The sequence below is a fragment of the Nicotiana attenuata genome, chromosome 2 (assembly GCF_001879085.1).
Source record: "Nicotiana attenuata strain UT chromosome 2, NIATTr2, whole genome shotgun sequence".
NCBI lineage: Eukaryota > Viridiplantae > Streptophyta > Magnoliopsida > Solanales > Solanaceae > Nicotiana > Nicotiana attenuata.
The window spans coordinates 40,496,650-40,511,245 of record NC_031990.1 but is presented as its reverse complement, the minus strand read 5'-3'; the positions used below and the strand labels follow the sequence as shown (position 1 = coordinate 40,511,245).

At 36.1% G+C, this 14,596-nt stretch overlaps 1 protein-coding gene across 2 annotated transcripts; it reads right to left on the bottom strand.

Annotated features, from left to right (window-relative positions):
* LOC109207783 lies at positions 294–4,438 on the bottom strand. Of its 2 annotated transcripts, none has more exons than XM_019370778.1 (5): positions 4,314–4,438; positions 2,727–2,868; positions 1,690–2,311; positions 999–1,147; positions 294–739 (listed from the first exon to the last, which is right to left on the bottom strand). In XM_019370778.1, the coding sequence occupies exons 1-5, from the start codon at positions 4,349–4,351 to the stop codon at positions 557–559; spliced, it is 1,134 nt and encodes a 377-aa protein (XP_019226323.1). In that variant the 5' UTR covers positions 4,352–4,438; the 3' UTR covers positions 294–556. The 2 variants fall into 2 exon arrangements, with proteins under 2 accessions (XP_019226323.1, XP_019226330.1); XM_019370785.1 differs by having other exon boundaries at positions 999–1,138.

Below are 14,596 nucleotides of genomic sequence, written 5' to 3'. Positions count from 1 at the left end.
CTTCTGCCAGTAGTTATCAAAACAGTCTAACAATGAAGCAATCTGGTACAACATTAAATTCACTGGATTGTATAATTTATTGATCAAGTAACACTCATCACGTAAAAATATGAAGATAACCTAACATTTTAACTAGCAGCCTTTGGAAAACCGAGGAAAAAGATGGTGGCCAACTCAACAGAACTAGTTCTATTCAGAAGTTCAAGCTTCATGGGGCATCAGTAACATGAGTTATTATATATTGAGTATGTTCCATTCCTGATCATAAGGACTCAAAATTTACCATAATTAACAGATCTAATAACTGAGCCCAAAATTACTATACTCATCAATAAATAAAAAATATAAGCATCCATCTCCAAAACTATAGTCAATGAGAAATCCGCAAAAAAGCAGATTAACCTTGTTTGCCTAAGGAATGTTAAGAGTTACCACAGTTTCGTTCGGAGCTTATTTACTAAATCTCTGTAAACTGTTACTGAGGTTACATTTGAAGCTTTTTTTATCTGGATGATTGTCCATACCATTACTGGAGTATTATTTGGAGCTAGTTTGTCTAGATTATCTCCCAATCTGAGTCGCAAAAGACTTCTTCTGAAAATTCAAGCTTCTCATTTGGAGAAGATTTTGGCTTGCTCTCTGCATTTGATTGCTCTGATTCTATACTGAGATCCTCATAAATGGCTGTGTCCTTGTTTCTCTGTTTTCCAGGCATTACTTCTAGCTTTGTCATGTTTTTCTGAAAGCAAAACATATGTCAAACTCAAAAAACAAAAGAAAGCTACTGTACATCCAATGTTTCATATTCAATGAGCCCCAATCACATGCTCTACTTTGATCTCCAACCAGAAAAATAAATAAATGGCTAAACATACAAACAAATAACTGAATAAGACAGAAGGAAAGTTGTGCAGGAAGAAGCCCAAACAGATTAGTGAAAAATGAAAAGCGGAATTTCAGGAAAAAAGATAAACTCGGAGGAAATACGGAGGCAAGACCTTTTGAGAGATATGAGCTCCATAGAATTCTGAGCACGACGACAAATCATCCTTATACACCAGAACACAGTTTCCATCAAACTCCACTTCGGGTACTGAGTCGACGCCTGGTTCATTTACATGATGATCCACAGACTCTCCTGCATTCTCTATCCATTAGAAAAATAAAACCAAAGGGAGATACATGATCAATAATTTTCTCAATCTTACAAATTCATTTTAGGCATGTGAAACCAGGAATGCTAATCATAGACAGATTAAGCTTAATGAAAAAAGTACTCAAGTAAAACACATGCAACAATAAAGAGGAGAGTCAAACATTAGTAGGGATTGCAGCTCGGACTAAGAGGAGAGACAAACATCAACAAGGACTACCTTAAAAAGAAGTTTTAGGTGGGGTAATTCTTTCAAAATATGAAGAAAGTCTTCTACTCTAGGCCAGTGTTAACTGTTAAGTCGTCGGCTTAAAGCCTTGTCAAATAGATCCCCTTTTACCTCCTACCTTTCCTCCTTAAACTAGGTTATTGGTTCAAATGAAAAATCAATATTCAACACAAACAACAAAAAGAAGTCGAAAACAAAAGCAAGAGGAAGTTCAACTGAATGCACTGGGGACAGCTTGAATGCTGACTCTTTCATTGACTCCAAATGAGTTAATCGAATAGCAGAGCTAAGACAAGAAAAAGCATACCACTTGAAATAGCTGGAAGTGCTGCACAAGAATTTATTTCGTCAAAATCGGGAAAAGCAGACTCTTGTGATACAGTAGAGTAAGGTGAACAAGTTAAAGATGGGACATTTGAAATGTCAGCTTCAAGATCCGTGACATCTATGGTTTTCCCCACTTGCATAGAAGGGTCAGATTCTTGGCATTTGACTGATGCAATTGTCGAAGATTTGGCAGAACCTTCAACTCCGTTATCGCCCTCGTAAGGTAGTGATGTCATGTGTAGAGTTCCCTCAGTAAAAGCCTTTTCAGAAGTATCCTCAACAGACATCTTCATCACCATATCTGCTTGTGGCTGAAGTGAAGAATCAATATGCACTCCTTCAGCAGTTTCCGCAGGGAACACGATGGAGGACGAGTTTGAATGGGAAAGTTCCTTCTTATTATCCTCTTCCACGATGATGTTTGACAGCTCAGAAGCTAGAAGCTGTTTCTTTATATTTTGTTCTAAAGATAAATTACTGGTCTCGTCTTCCTTGGCTTCTGACAAAGATGCAGGGAATATTTCTTGAATAAACTCTGAACAAAATTGTTTCAGATTTGCACCAGCTATCTGCAATTGGCTTTCGACATAATCTAGTTGTTCCTGCCAACACACAATTAATCAACTAATTAAAGCCTATCAAGGAACATCAAAAGCAGGCAGAAAATCTAATTTCACTTTCCAGAACTCAGAACAAAACCTAAAGGTTCACAGTTTTTACATGATAACATCAATTAATGACAGCTGCAGTCTACCCTATTCCATATATTTGTTATTATCACAGGAAGAGAAGACCTATAAGAAAACCAAAGAGCTGATAATTTGTATGAAATATATGCCTGTGTATTTTGTGCATATACGTTCACGAGAGCACCAATTGTAATGTCCTACAACATGAAGCACTCTGGGATTCAAATTTGATAACAAGCAAAGGAAAAAAAACAAAAACAAACAAGAAGGAAAGCTAAAACAATTAACAAATGGCACTTGAGATATATGGTAAGCCGACTAATGATACCTGAGATCTGGCGTCAACTTCAGAACACAGACTTTCCAACTTAGCCCCAACCTTTTCAATCCAGGCTATGCCTTTACTTGTGAAGTCCATTACGAACATAAATAGTTTAACTCTTAGAATAGCTGGTACACGAACCCAATTCCTGCTCAAAGATGCCAAAAAGAACTCTAATCTTCAACAACAAGCATGAATAATTGTGATATAACGGATGCAAAATAAGACCTCTTTGTATGATTGAACCACATTGAGAACATGCTAAGCAATCTTCATATGAATCAGAAGTGCATATGTGGATGAATAAAGTGCTTGGTGTGTTTCTAGTCCCCAAGGCACAAACCAGTTAATAGAGAAACAGAAAGTCAGCAATGTGGTATTGGATTACATTTCAATTTCAATTTTCTGTCACTAACACGTAGTTGCATTTGACTAAAAGGATGCATCTCTTAGTTCCTCAAAACAAAAGAAGAACTGAAAGATGAGAATCATCTGATATTGGAAAATAAATTCAAGATAAGCTAATGCAAGCAAAGGATACAGAGTATAATTTTAAACAGCTGACACCATTATTAAGGCGAATTTATGTGTACTGTGTTTGACAAATGTCCAACAAATATCATAAGTGATCCAACAAAAAAGAATGTTTTTTCCTTCTTCAAATGTTCACTCCTTAGATATACAGCAGGACGTGAGTCTAATTCAGTATGACGTGAGTCTTCTTCTCCATTTATCCAGACTCCCTTGAATGTTTTTCTGTTTTTGTGGCTTTTTCTTTTTGTTGGTATTTACTCTTTGTTGAATGCACTTTCTTATACATAAAAGTTTATTTTTTTAATTAAATGTGATCACTGTTTTTGTTACCACAAGGCAATGTGTGGCATCAACGTTAGATTTTCCTTAAACTAGTCTAATAATCTACAATTACATATGGAAAGCATTTGATTTAAAAAAAAAACACATCAATTTCTTGAAAAACATGTGCATTGAGACTAAGTAAAACATCCCTGGGAACCCCAATAAACAGAATTACACTATGAAGATTGAATTAGTCCCCACAGAACAACACGTTTCGCGCAAAATACCTAAAAATCTTATGTAACATTCAGAAGTATGATTAAAGCTTGCAAAAGGCCAATGGAACTTTAACCCAATTCAATAAACACTTAGGCCCTTACCAATTAGTACAGATAAAATTGGAACAACAGGATTCTCAATGTTGATCACCAATTAGTGGAAAGAAACAAAACACATCTTAGGCCCTTACCAAGTTTTCTTTTTTCACTTCATGCAACTAATGAAATCCCAAAAAGTTTCTATTTTTACCCAATACATCAAAACCAAACAAATTGTTTCTGACTTTCCCAAATTAACAATCAATTTAGCAAGAACGAAACAGTCTACACGTACTTAAGAGTCATAATAATTCTCACAAGACAATGATAAAAGTATCAAATATTCAGTTAAAGGGCAGACGATTAACAACAAAAACAAATTGATCATCATTCTTGAATTAACGTTCATAACTTACAAGTTGGAGACAGGAAACTCTTTCGGGCTAAAGTAAAAGTTTATAGAGAAAACCCAAATCACCTTACGGACAAAAGATTCATATAAAAGGGTGGATACATAATGAGAGAAGAAAGGAAGTAAGAAACTGAAGCAAATTGGGAGAGAAAAGAAGAGGAAGTGGTTCAGTAGCCTAGTAGGAGTAGGAAGTCATGCAGTAGAAATCTAGTAGGTGCAGGACTATTATGTTTCCATGCTCCTATTTTGTGTACGAAAAGTACGAGGTGACAGGGCCCACCGTCTATGGGTCCTACCATTTCAATATTTACTCACAAATAGTGTTAACTTTAAAAATAAAAAATAAAAAAAACAAAAAACGCTACTATTTCTTCTTTTGAAACTGAAAATTCGTAAGGGTTTTGAGTTTTCAAATATCTTTTGGAACAAATTATTTTCTTTTGTATGAGTATTAATTTTGAGATTTGGTTAGGCTCAATGAAATTGATAGTGCAAAGTTACACATAAATAAAATATCTTAAATATGTTACTAAAATTCATTATATTTTAATTTGAAACGAGAGTCACAAAATAATGTAAGAAAGAATAAAAAGGAAAACAGAATTCAAAATATTTGTTTGACCTTTGCTTGTTTGACAGAATAGATGATTATGAATACTGAAAAGAAAAGGAGAACGTTGATTTTATAAAGTTCAAAAATTGAATCAATTGAATACAACAAATATTTTTATTCCGTCAGTCGCACGCTTAATTACCTTTTATTACCTAAGTCCTAAAAGATGCATAAACCCCCCATAAAATTTTTGGTGAACGTCTAAATTTTTAAACTTTTTGGAGTAAAAGGATAGAGGCGCTGAATATTCGGTCAATGAAATTATTGAAATGTGATAGGTAAAAATTGCAATTACATCCTATTTGGTTGTTCTCATTTAATTCGTTTTCATTTTTTAAAATTTTTTAAAACTTGTACTCACTGTTTGAACAACTTCAGACCTTTTCCTCCTCCTCCTCCTTCTTCTTCTGGTCACAGTGATTTTATATGGTGTTTGTGAATATAGTTTATGATGTTTTAGAGTGGTGAACCGTTGTGGCGCTTTATCTTTTACTATTGCTTAGGGTTTCTTCTTTTTTTTTTCCTTGATTGCAAAATGGGTTCATTAGATTTATTGTTATTTTGACAAATTGATAATTGGCAGAGCCGTCAAAATGGGCTTGGCCCGTGAAGCCAGCCCAACCCAGCCCGCTATTTGGGTAGGGCTGGGTTGGAATTTTTTTAGCCCATTTAAAATTGAAGCTTATAAGCCCAGCCCAAGTCAGCCCGCTGGCCCTTGAGGCTTGACCGAGGTTGGGCCTGGGCCGGCCCGTGGGCCAAAAATTAATTATATTCAAATTTAAATATTTAAAAAAAAGTAAAAAAAAATATTAACTTTAATCCCCATTTTTCAACCTTAGATTGCTCATTTACCCTTCCACATCAACTAGAATTTATATTTTTGATATGCATGTAGTATGACAAGATTAGTTTTTCTTTTGCTTAATTAACAACGAACAAGAAAAGTTTTAAGTGGTCAATACTATTTTTTTCTCTTTTGAGTGGCCAATGATCGATTTGGTTACTTTAATATATTAGTAATTATTAAATTGCTCTTCAGTATAGAAAAATGTCAAGTTTTAATGCCAAAAAAATTTGACAATACTAGCAAATATCATGAATTTTAAAATTTTCATGGACTATAATGATGAAATCGACAAATAATGTTAAACCTAATTAAAAAACCTTAACATATAAACTTATTGAAGCAATTCCTGAACCTAAGGAAAGTTGTAACGACCCGACTGGTCGTTTTGAGCAATTTCGTCCGGTTCGATAGTTTGATGTCACGAGCAGCTTCATAATATGAGTATCGACTTGCGTGCATGTTTGAATTCAATTAATGAATGATTAAGAGTCAAATTGGAAGAAGGAATCTAGTTTTGGAAGTTTGAACGGTGAGAATTTGACCGGAATTCGGACTTTTGAGTAAACGACCCCGGAATCTGTTTTGGGTGATCTCAACAGCTTCGTATGGTGATTTTGGACGTAGGCGTGTGTTCGGATTGTGTTTTGGAGGTCCGTAGCTAATTTAGGCTTGAAATGCCGAAAGTTGAATTTTTGAAGTTTCCGTCGATAGTGAGATTTTAATATCGGGGTCGGAATGGAATTCCGGAAGTTGGAGTAGCTCCCTAGTGTTGAATGTGACGTGTGTGCAAATTTTCAGGTTATTCGGACGAGGTTTGATAGACTTTTTGATCGAAAGCGTAATTTGAGAGTTTTTGGAATTCTTAGGCTTGAATCCGATGAAAAATTGGTGTTTTGATGTTGTTTTGAGCGTTCCGAAGGTTGGAACAAGTTTGAATGATGTTTTAGTATTGGTTGGCATGTTTGATTGAGGTCCCGAGGGCCTCGGGTGTGTTCTGAGTGGGCCACGGGTCATTTTTCTCTATGTTTGAACTGCTGTTCTGCTATCTGGTGTTTCCTTCTGTGCGATCGCATAGGCATAGCCGCGACCGCGTAGTACAATTTCAACCTGCCATATTTTCCTTCTATGCGATCGCATTGATTTGTTCGCGATCGCGTAGCACAAAATTTGGACAGTAGCATTTTCCTTCTATGCGATTGCATTTGTTCGCGATCGCGTAACATAAAATTTGGACAGTAGCATTTTCCTTCTATGCGATTGCATTGATTTGTACGTGATCGCGTAGCACACTTTGGGCCAGCAACTATTTCTTCTATGCAATCGCATCTCTTCTCCCGCGATCGCGATGAACAAATACCTGGGCAGTATTTAAATAGCCCATCCGCGACCCTTCTTCATTCTTCCACCATTTTTGAACGGGATTGAAGCTTTTGAGGGAGATTTTCGTGGAAACCAAAGGGGAATCACTTGCAGATAATATTCTTGACTTCATAACTCGTTTATATGTGATTAAAGGTCTAATTAGTGGTGAAAAATTAGGAAAAAATCATGCAAAATGGGTAATTAGGGCTTGAGATTAAGAGACCTTAAAATGGGTATTTGAGGGGTCAATTGAACTCCGATTTCAGTGTTCTTGGTATGTATAGACTCATGAGAGTACGAGGGTTCTGAAAATATAACTTTTACCCGCTTCCGAGGCGTGGGTCCGAGGGGAATTTTGTCCATTTTACCTAATTTCGCGTAGTAGCTTAGAATTTATTTGTAGAATCAGTTACGTGAAGTGTTATTTACATTATGCAATTGAATTGGATAGATTTGGGCCATTTGAAGTTGAGTACTCGTGGCAAGAACGTGGTTTCAGATTGATTTTGAGCCGGTTCGAGGTAAGTATCTTGCCTAACCTTGTGTGGGGGACTTCCCCTTAGGATTTGAGTCTTTTATGCTAATTGTAGTCCGTGCATGCGAGGTGGCGAGTGTGTGCTCGGACTTATTTGTGGGAAATATGCTTTAGGGTTCTTAGGTCCTTACGTTCAATATGTGGGAAGTATTTCGTTATGATTGAGTGTAATAATTGCTTAAATTGTCCCTCCTCCACATGATGTTGTTAGCGTTCCTCTAATTCTTACGTGTTGCTTTGACCCTTAGTTGCCTTAATTGAAGTGATTGCCTTCCTTACTACTTTGATACTTCTTGATTGTGAGTTCCTCTATGACTTCGTGCAAATAGATTACATGTCCAATCGTTGTGATTACCGGTGTAGTTATCACTTACCTATTATGTCTTGTTGTTTAGTTGAGGTTTCATTGTGAAGTAATTGTTGGTACAAGTTTGGTTATAGCTGATTCCCTTGCCGGGACATATTTCATTCTTACTGTGGGTTCCCTTGCCGAGATGTGTTTATTCTTGTTGTTGACTCCCTTGCCGAGATATTGTTGTTTCCTTATTATTCCCTTGCCGGGATTCTTTGCGATTGGTGTTGATTTGTATATATTGGATCGGGTTGCCCGCAGCAACAAATATTATATGATTTGGATCGGGTTGCACACCGCAACAATATTATATGATTTGGATCGGGTTTTACGCCGCAACAATATTATATGATTTAGATCGGGTTGCACGCCGCAATAATATTATATGATTTGGATCGGGTTGCACGCCGCAACAGTATTATATGATTTGGATCGGGTTGCAGGCCACAACAGTATTATATGATTTGGATCGGGTTGCACGCCGCAACAGTATTATATGATTTGGATCGGGTTGCATGCCGCAACAGTATTATATGATTTGGATCGGGTTGCACGCCGCAACAGTACTATATGATTGGGATCGGGTTGCACACCGCAACAAGAAAGAATGAAAGTGAATATTGATTCTTATAGTGAGAACGAGAGTAAAAGCACGAAGGGTGATGTCGTGCACTTTCTGTTGCTGTGTTTATTTGTTGTTATCAATTCAAGTGTTTTAACTGTTTAATTTCCTTTATTGCTGTGATCCTTTGTGTTGGAACCTACAGTGTTTTCAATACTTCGTCGTATTTATATATATACATTCCAATACTTCAAACTTCAAAAATTGTTACATCTTTAATTCAATTAGTTTCTCAATTATATCCCCTTAAACCGTCTGAGGTCGTATTTTACTAAAAAAAGGAATTTCTACTAAGTTTTAAGTTATTAACTCCCATGTTAAAGGTAATAATCCAGTCGATGTTGTATTTTAATTGAAATGGGTACTTTCTTTAATCAAATGATTTCAAAAGAAACAATCTCATCTTTTCTCGCTGACTTTCCTAATTAGTTTAGAAATTATAATTTACTTATACTAGGTAAATGAGACTTCTTGAACATCTTGAGTGCATTTATATTATGTATAGTATAACATGTGGATTTTGTTGTTAAAAGTGATATGGAAAATATGGGGGCACAAGGTGCCATGTGTGCTGAAGGTTCGGAAGTTGGAATTATGATATGAGAAACCGAGGATTGAGATGGTCGGGATTGTGTATTAGACATGATGTGATTGATTGAGTTGGTATTTCCTTCTTTATTTGAATACATTCTTAGTTGTCTCTGTTCCTGTTATGTCAGTGTTGATTTACTTGGTTATCTGATTTACTTGGTTATCTGACTTACTTGGTTATCTGATTTACTTGGTTATCTGACTTACTTGGTTATCTGATTTACTTGGTTATCTGATTTACTTGATTATCTGATTTACTTGGATATCGTTCGTTACTACCTGTGTTCTCTCTTTATTGTTCCTACTGTTTGTATTTTGATTTCTCTCCGTTGTTGATATTATCTCGTTATCTTTATCTCGATATTTTACTATCATGTCTTGTTCAATTTTGACCAGTAGGTGTCTTGACTGTTCCTCGTCACTGCCCCACCGAGGTTAGTCTTGATACTTACTGGGCATCGCCGTGGTGTGCTCATACTACACTTCTGTACATTTTTGTGTACAGATCCAGGTATTGATCGATAGTAGTTGTGCGGGTCGTCGCGATGGAGACTCACGGTAACCTGTTGCGCGTTCACAGGCCTCGGAGTCACCTTCGTTTGTATTTATGTTCCATTGATTCCTTATCGTTCTGGAACAGTGTTGTATTTATTTTGTATAACTACTCTTAGAAAGACTTATGACTTGTACCACTGGTTTTGGGAATTGTGATTTATTGATAGTTATTTAATTTGAAGTCAGTAAATGTTAATGTCATTTCAGTAAATGTTAAGTTTACCTAGTTTAGAGACTAGGTGTCATCACGACTCTTTCGGAGGGATTTTGGGTCGTGACAAAAGTGAAAGAAAAATACTAAAAAATATTCATGTAGTGTTAAAAAAAAAAGAGCTAGAGATATAGAGAATTTGTATTTCAATTACGAGATTCCTTGTCAAATATCAAGATTCTTGTACACTCTGAATAAACAGAAGTCGTTTATATGATCAAGAGATTATATCACGAAAAAATATCAAAAGATTTGGAGATTTTTTTCTAAAAAAATTGAAGGGCGAGCCCGCCCTCTTAGGGTTAGGCTGGGCTGGCCATTTTAAGGCCTATATAGATGGAGGGCCGGCCCGCCCAAACCCACCAAATTTAAAAGCCCACGAGGTTTGGGCTGGGCTAGCCCGTTTTGACAGCTCTAATGATTGGGGTTTGTTCTTGTTGATATTTGGAGGTTATGTTTCAAATTTGAACTCATTTGGAGTAGATTTAGGTATTAAATCGTATATTGGATTGCTAAAATTCGATAAACAAATTTCTGTTTCTCGGCAATTTGCACTTCAGGCCTATTTGGCCTTAAGTGCATGAAAATGTTGGCTGCACTTTAGACCTTTTGGTCTTAAATGCATCTAAAGTGTAATTTTTCACTTCAGACTTATTGACTTTAAGTGTAGGAAAACGTTTATTGCCACTACTAGAAATCTGCTAAAAACCGACCAAAAGTTTTCGACCAACGTTGGTCGGTCAAATAAAGAGACCAAAAATCGTCCAGCTTGGACGGAAACTGGAAAAAAAATATTTTACATTTTTTAAAAAATAAATACCGACCAAAGTTGGCCGGTAAATTGGTCAACAAGTTGACCGAGCTGGTCAGACTTGCTTAGTCAAAGAAATTTTTGGATTACCGACCAACTTTGGCCGGTAATGTGGACCCATTTTTTAAAATTTTAATAATTATATTATTATTTAAAAAGTTTTATAAAATTTAAAGAATTTATATTTAAAATTACCGACCAACTTTGGCCGGTTAATGCAGGGGAAGCATTTACCGACCAACTTTGGTCGGTATATTTTATTTTCTGAAAAATAACCGATCAAAGTTGGTCGGTTATTAGGTCAACATTGGTCGAACTTTTGAATCACTTTTATATTTACTTTCTAAATGATATAAATGTAATCCGCTAACAGTTTTGTAATACAAATAATGAATACACTAACATATACTATAACATGCTATATATGTAGTTAAAGTAGTACAACGAAGCGTGCTATATATATATATATATATATATATATATATATATATATATATATATATATATATATATATGAACACGAAGCGCTAGGACCACAGGGTCGGGTTCTTTTAGGGATAGACTTGTGAAGATCCTAATTAGTATGTATAATTTATCATCAAATATATCTATTTGTAAATTGATTCATCGACATATAGCTTACTTAGACGCATCGATGAATATTAAAAACAAAACGTTTGACCTATATCGATTAATAGTAAAAACAAAACGTCTCGATCTATATCGATTAATCTATGTCATGCATTATTAGTGATGAATGAATGATAAATAAAAGAATTAATACTAAACGACTTTCCTGCTTATGGAATGTTGTCTGGGTGGATGACTGCTGGGAAGCTAGCTTGTCCTTACTGCATGGAAAATGGTAAAGCGTTTACTTTGAAACATGGACGAAAGCAATCATGGTTTGATTGTCACCGTCAATTCTTGCCTGATGATCATGAGTTTAGAAGGATGAAAAATGCATTCAAAAAGAATAAAGTGGAATATGATTCTCCACCTCCGTTACTTTCAGGTGAGGAAATTTGGGGAAGGGTCCAGAACTTCAGTAAAGTTACTAAGGCTCCACCTTATAGATTCCTCGGATATGGTGTTACTCATAATTGGACGAAACAGAGTATATTTTGGGAGTTGACTTATTGGAAGGATAATCTTCTCCGACACAACCTTGATGTCATGCATATTGAGAAGAATTAGTTTGATAAATTAGTTCCACGCAGTGATGGATGTTAAAGGTAAGACAAAAGATAACCCGAAGGCTAGAGTGGACTTACAAGAATAATGCAGGCAGCCTGAATTATACTTGCAGACAACAAACAATGGTAAGGTGTTCAAGCTCAAAGCAAGTTACACATTCACTTTGGAGGAAAGACGACAAATTTTTGATTGGGTTGCGAAACTGAAGATGCCTGAGGGTTATGCATCGAATCTTGGAAAAAAAATAGATATGGAGGTAGGGAAGTTGAGCCATTTGTGATGACTGTCATGTTTCCATGGAGACCTTAGGGCATATTACATTTTGTGGTTTGCCTGAAAGAATCTGGAAACCCATCATAGAGATTAGTTTATTTTTCAAAAACTTGTGTTCTACCACATTAAGGGAAGAAAACCTACTTTGGATGGATCTAAACATTCGTGTAACTTCTAGTAAGATGGAAAAAATATTTTCATGTGGTTTCTTTGATGTGATGGAACACCTTCCAATCCACCTTGTACACGTGGCACGACTTGGAGGGCCTATTCAATGCAGATGGATGTATCCTTTTGAGAGGTAATATTATATGTTTGATGTAATATTCTATTTTATTTGAATGTTCTTGGCTAACATGACATTATGTAGGACAACTGGCAAATGCAAATAATTTGTTAAGCAGAGGAATAGGATTGAAGGATCTATATGCGAAGCCTATCTTGCAAAGGAAACTGCACATTTTTTTTCTTATTATTTTGAGAGTAACGTGCCATGTTTTAGGAATAGGCCCAATAAGCACACGGTCGAATGTGTGAATGATCCATTATATCCAACAATGTCCATATTCAATCAACCAGGCCAATGTTCTAAGGATGTTAGAAAGAGAAGTTTGAGTGATATGTAGTACAAGTCAGCTACACTTCATGTGTTGCTAAATTGTCCCGAAGTTGTACCATTTCTCAAGTAAATATTAATTTATTAGTTATCAAAATGTAAAATTTACTGTAATTTCATATTGATGCAACTACTAAAAATATTTGATGTGTCATAGTCTCTTTGTGGGTCAATTTGGCCATGATGCTGTATATACAAAATTCGATACGTGGTTCAAACAGTTTGTAAGTTTATCTTGATAATATTCTAACACTATGTAGGTAAATAATGTTTGTAAGTTATGCTAACTTATGGATTTTTTTAACACTATGTAGGTAAATAATCCAAATAATAGTGTAAATCAATTTTTGAAAGATATATCTTGGGGACCTGGGCTTCAGGTCATAACAATGTCTAAGTACGTAGTGAATGGTTATAATTCCATACAGAGGATTGCTCTACAAATAAAAATAGCAATAACAGCGGGGTGTGGGTTCAAGGTGGTGATGACAACCAAATTGGAGATATTGATTATTATGGTGTCATCAAAGAAATAATAGAACTAGAATATACAGGTTGACCATATAAGAAATTGATACTCTTTAGATGCAAGTGGTTTGACCCAAATCCAACAAGAGGTACAAGAGTACACCACCAATACAACATAATTGAGGTTAATCATACGAGGGAGTATGATCGCTATGATCATTTCATAATTGCACATAATGTTAGGCAAGTGTATTATGCTCCTTATCCATTGTGGCAGAATAAGTCCGATTGGTGGGTTATAATAATAATTAAGCCTGTAGGTAGGGTAGAAGTCGAGAATGTGTTAGATGTTGCATATCAAAACGATATCTCCAGTGTTCACCAAATAGTGAACGATCAGTTAGAAAATAATTTGGAACATCCTAAACGCATATTGGAAGAAGTTGATTTAAATAAAGTAACAATTATAGAAAATGAGGACGAAGAATCAACTGATGAAGCTCAAACAAGTGAGGACGAAGAATTCTCGTACGAGGAACAATACGTCGATGAGGATTAAAAAGTTGATTTTTTAAAGCACTCTCGTTTTATAGCTAGTTTCTTATATGTTTCAATCTAAATATGTATTATATTATGCATATGGCAGGCAAAGGTCAAGGTAACAATGACCCTACTAGTTCTCGGGGTCGAGAAAAGCCTAGGAAGGGAAAGAGAAGAGTAGATAATAATACTCTCTCTTTTCCACCCTCTTCAGAGATGCCTATGTCTTATCCTCTACCACACGGCTATACTGAGCTGCCACAACATCACGAGCCCTATACCTCATCCAGACACCAGGTCTTCCATCATAGGGCCATAGGACTATACGTCCGACATACAGTCCAGCTGCCTAACAGCCACGTGGATCTCAGCCATCTGCATCGCAACCATCTATATCACATCCATACATATCACAGCCACATGCATCACATCCATCCATGTCACAGCCACTCGGGTCATAACCATCAGTATCACAGCCACTTGGGTCGCATCCAGCTATGTCGCAGTCATAGGGATCGCAACCATCTTCATCACCGACTCCATCTATTTCAGGCCTTCGCCTGCGAGGCAGTAGCTCTGACCCCCCTACACCGTCTACACATGCCTTTCATACACATGCTTCGGACGATGATGACGAGGAAGTGCAATATGATCAATATGGCAGGATCATTATAGTCCCTGAGGGTGATGGGTAAGAGTTATTTGTTATTTTTGCGTCTATTATTTTGTAACATTTTTACTGAGATATTAATGTGT